This window comes from Nematolebias whitei, chromosome 12 (genome assembly GCF_014905685.2).
Source record: "Nematolebias whitei isolate Nwh7 chromosome 12, NemWhi1, whole genome shotgun sequence".
Classification (NCBI taxonomy): Eukaryota; Metazoa; Chordata; class Actinopteri; order Cyprinodontiformes; family Rivulidae; genus Nematolebias; species Nematolebias whitei.
The window spans coordinates 47,676,335-47,680,608 of NC_056509.1; the positions used below are offsets into that span (position 1 = coordinate 47,676,335).

The window sequence follows — 4,274 nt, forward strand, 5'->3', positions numbered from 1 at the left end:
ACTGTTCGGTGACTGACGGCTCAGTGACTGACGGCTCAGTGACTGACTGCTCAGTGACTGACGGCTCTGTCTCAGAAACAAAATAAATAAAGTGAATGAAGAGAAAAGGAGTTTCCAGAAATAGATCTGAGGCGTTTGATGTTTCTGACAGGAAGAGGAGACGACTTGAGGCTGGAAACAACCGACTGTGGTTTGACGACTCCTCCCGGTTCTAAGAGACACACGTCTTTGTGCAAAAGTCTTCATCCCCCCCTCATTAACACCCAAGATGGCTGCCACTGCCAATTGACCTTCCAAAATACAAATGGCTCCAATTCAGTTTTAATGATATATAACTTATACTTGATGTGGTAGTAGCTGAGGGTCATCACCAGCACATACTCAGAGCTCTATAGATTGTTGCGAACACGATCAGGATCAGTGCTCCTGTATGAGGTGCTCAACATTTTGTTTCCATGGTTACCGATCTGCCTCTCCAGGTCGGAGGCCTCCTCCGGCGTGGCTCGCGGCAGGACGCCGGGGTCGCTGAAGCTCGCCCTGAACAGCATCCCCATCACGAAGACGAAGAGGACGGCGCCGACCGCCGGGATGGCCGGGGTCAGGTGGGACGCCAGGAAGGGACAGCTGAGGACACGGAGACAAAGACAGAGACGTCCTCAGAAAAAAGTCCAAATAAAGACAAAAATCTTGCATTTAATTTAATAAAATGTTTTTATTGAAACTTTGATTTTAATGTGAAGATTGTTTAAGATTAACGTTTTAAACTTTGTTTTATTTATTGAACAAGTCTTTAGGGTCTAAGAGTCGGGGGTCTCAAGGTCCTGCAGGGGTCCATAAGTTCAAAACTAACTTCTAACCATGAATTAATTTAATCTGAGAGTTTTTAATCATTTGTAACTAAAATCGTTTTAATTCATAAAAACAGAAGTTTTTCTTCTTTTTGTGTTAAATATTTAACATTTCTGAAACTTGGTGGTTCTGTTCGAGCCGGTTCCTCTGAGAGCCGAACCTTTGGGTCCGAACCTTTGGGTCCGAACCTTTGGGTCCGAACCTGTGGACTCACTCGAAGGTGAAGAAGAGGCCGCAGGTGAGCAGGATCAGGACCAGGGTCAGGTAGAAGACCCCGGTCTGCCGGGCCATCATGATCCTGCCGTCGCAGTAGAACCGGTTCCTCCCCGGGAACACCTGCCACTTCCTGCGGGGGGTTCGGCTGAGCTGGACCGGGCCGGGGGTCGGGGAGGTGCCGGCGGAGGGCGGGGAGGTGCAGATCAGGCTGTACCGACCCGGTTCGTCCGGAGCGGTCTGCTGGATCTCAGACATGAGTCCTCCAGGTGAGCGGCGCGCGGGCGGGAGATCAAAGGGTGTCAGGGCGATGCGCGCGGAACTCTCGAGCCCGTTTTTTCTTTCACGAGCCCAAAACAAAACAAGAATATGTTTTAATTATTATTTCGTAAACGAACTCGTGGTTGGACTCACGCGCGCTGGAACCCCCGGTCTGGGACCCAATCAGCGCTCTTCTGGTCCCGACCCAAGGCTATGTCCGGGGTTAACGGTTCCGGTTCTGGACAGGAGTGGTGCGTGATTCGGTCGGGAAACGGGAGCGGCTCTGGTGGTTCAGATGGTCTGTATCAGTGAGGAGGAGGAGGAGGATGAAGGAGGAGGTGAAGAACATCATGATTCTCCGCAGAGCTGCTGGAGCCTGCACAGATCCTGTACTGACGAGATGCGCAGCTCCGCAGGGAAAAAAGAAACCGAACATGTTCACAGATGCTGAGTGAGACCTCCTCGTTTCTACTTTCACTTTGAAGCAAAAATAGACGATCTTTGTTTCGAAATCAGACTTAAGTTAATTAAAAAAAAAGAAAGAGCACATTTGACTTAAATTGATTTAAACTTGTAAAAGAAAACCCAGGAAGTATTTTTCATAACAGCGTTTTCTTTTTAAATAAAAAATGAAATGCGCGTTCCGGGCTTGCTTGTTTGAGCCCGGTGGTTTTACGGAGGCGGACCGAAGCAGAATGACAACAGTCGTTGACGAAGACTCGGGTGTTGGAGATGAAGGCAAAGGCGCTGAAGAGGTCAAAGTGCAGACGCTAAAAGGTTAGTTTGTGGTTAACCTGTTAACTCTGGTTTCCGGTTGTCGATTGATCTGTTTTTGTCCCCTGAGGTCAAAACAAAGTGGAACATGTTGAACCAAAGTCCGGTCAAAAAACGACCGATTTACGGATCACGTCCTCCGCTTTACAGCTAAACGTGTTGGAACTGCGAGGAGTTTATGAAAGACTTTATTAAAGTATCTGTGACCGAACAGCAGTCTGTTTATTTACAACGTGTTTAGGTTGACAAATAATACTAAAATATGTTTTTAATGTAAACAACCTGACAGAATAATAACTCTTTCATCTGAGGCAGGAGGAGTAACTTAAATGAGCTAAAACAACAATTAAACAAAGTTTTTTTATTTTGCTGCAGATATGATTAAGGGTTAATACTGCTCGCTTAACGTTTTAACTAAAGTTTTTAACTGAAGTTCTCTCTTGTAAATGAGGCTCAGTGACAATAAATAAAGGTTGAATGAACAATTAAGGTTTTATATTTCGAAAACAAAGGTACTGAACCACATGAACAATGACGTCATGGTAAGTGATCTTCATCACGCACATCAGGTTATTGTTGCATTTGACCAAAGTTCAAACATTTTAAGTAAAACCTCATCGTTCGTCCATGTGGAGCTGTTGGTTCTGAGCTGTAAAATGTTTCAGGACTGCAGACTGAAGTGGGTCAAACCAGAGGGTCCAGAACCAGGTCGGCCGGACCTTGTAGAACCTTGTGTTGTTGTTGACACCAAATGGTTTTAGTCAATCATGTAAAACAACAGGTTTAAACACACCTGGGGGAGAAGTTCTTTTCTCCAGAATGAAAGGGGGCGTGGCCTCCTGTATTTCCGCCTGACTGTGACGTCATAGCTTACCTGGTGTTCTGTTCACAGGTGTGGCGTTTCTGACCACGGTGGCGTCCGCAGGAATGATCGCAGGGTTCGGCTCCACGCTGGCGCTGGCCAAGAAGAAGAGCCCGGAGTGGTTTGGTAAGGTAGGTTCTGTCTCTCAGGTGAGCTCTGGGACGTGGTGCCACCTGTCAGGTGCAGTAACAATAACACCGCCAACAAAAACGGTCCCGTCAGGCAGGATCATCATGAACACGTTTATTTTCTTGTTTATTTGCTGCGGACCTGAGAACGTTTCAGAGCCCGGGTCTGATGGTTCGTGTTCCTGAGCGGAACAATCCGGTGTTTGTTCCTGGACTCGTCTTTGTAGCGACTCTCAGGCGTCGCGGCTGCTTCGTTAAAGCTTCACTTTTATAGAAACTATTTCAGCTCTGAGGAGAACAACGTTTTTATTTTTAACTCCATGTGCAGAGATCAGTCTGTTAAAGGTATCGTCACATCCCAGAACAAACTAAAAACTTGAATCAGACGTTTTCTCAGCCTTCGTTTAAGTTCCTCGTAGAGAAAAGTTCTCTCGGGTTTTGGTTCCTGATCAGTCAGAGCTTCAAGATCCAGTTCTGTCATGGTCCAGATCTTATTTGTCTGACAGGTTTTTTTCCTTATCCATTACAGTATTCCTGTTTTCTTCATTGGCACCTGTTGGTTGTGGTGGACCTCAAGGGTCCATGTTGGGCCCAGTTTGGTTTTCCTTATACCTTCTGCCTTTGATATCTATATTCAACAAGTAACACGTCTTACATGTTGATTCAAATATATTTCCCATCTAACCTGGATGCCTCTGCCCCTCTTTAAATGGTTTGGCACCCAAATATTTAACTGAACTTGACTTTTATAACCCAAACAGGGTTCAGAGGTCCTCCAGCCAGATGTTTTATGTGCAGCCGAGAGCTGACTTAAAACTCAGAGGGGATCGGATCCCCAGACTCTGGACCATCCTGACCCCTAATATTTGTACTACAGAATCTTTTACACCTGAAAACTCGTTTCTTTCCTCTGGTTTTATTTAGAGTTTAGTTTGAGTTCAGATCTTTTACATTGTGGAGTTTCCTTGATTTATTTTGTTTAGTTTGTTTTATTGTTCTTGTTGGTTTTTCTGAGATGTTACTGAATTTATTTAGTTTTTATCAACTTGTAAAACACTTAGTTTTTATATAAAATAAATTTGACATTTCACAACCCATGATGTCACAGGGAGGAGGAGCCTCAGATTGTGTGTCAGTCTGATTGGACGGCAGTTAGAGAAGGTAGAGCTCTGATTGGACGGCAGTTA

At 45.3% G+C, this 4,274-nt stretch overlaps 2 protein-coding genes across 2 annotated transcripts in view; one reads left to right on the forward strand and one right to left on the reverse strand.

Annotated features, from left to right (window-relative positions):
* LOC119418669 (palmitoyltransferase ZDHHC14) overlaps positions 1–1,320 on the reverse strand; it is a 5,805-nt gene extending 4,485 nt beyond the window's left edge. The window contains exons 1-2 of the mRNA XM_037686006.1: positions 1,064–1,320; positions 464–624 (exon numbers count right to left, since the gene is read on the reverse strand). Coding sequence (XP_037541934.1) covers positions 464–624; positions 1,064–1,320 — 418 coding nt within the window. The remainder of the gene's footprint in view (positions 1–463; positions 625–1,063) is intronic.
* A 685-nt stretch (positions 1,321–2,005) lies between these two features.
* Positions 2,006–4,274, forward strand: part of tmem242 (transmembrane protein 242) — a 3,339-nt gene continuing 1,070 nt past the window's right edge. The window contains exons 1-2 of the mRNA XM_037686025.1: positions 2,006–2,100; positions 2,990–3,090. Coding sequence (XP_037541953.1) covers positions 2,019–2,100; positions 2,990–3,090 — 183 coding nt within the window. The 5' untranslated portion in view covers positions 2,006–2,018. The remainder of the gene's footprint in view (positions 2,101–2,989; positions 3,091–4,274) is intronic.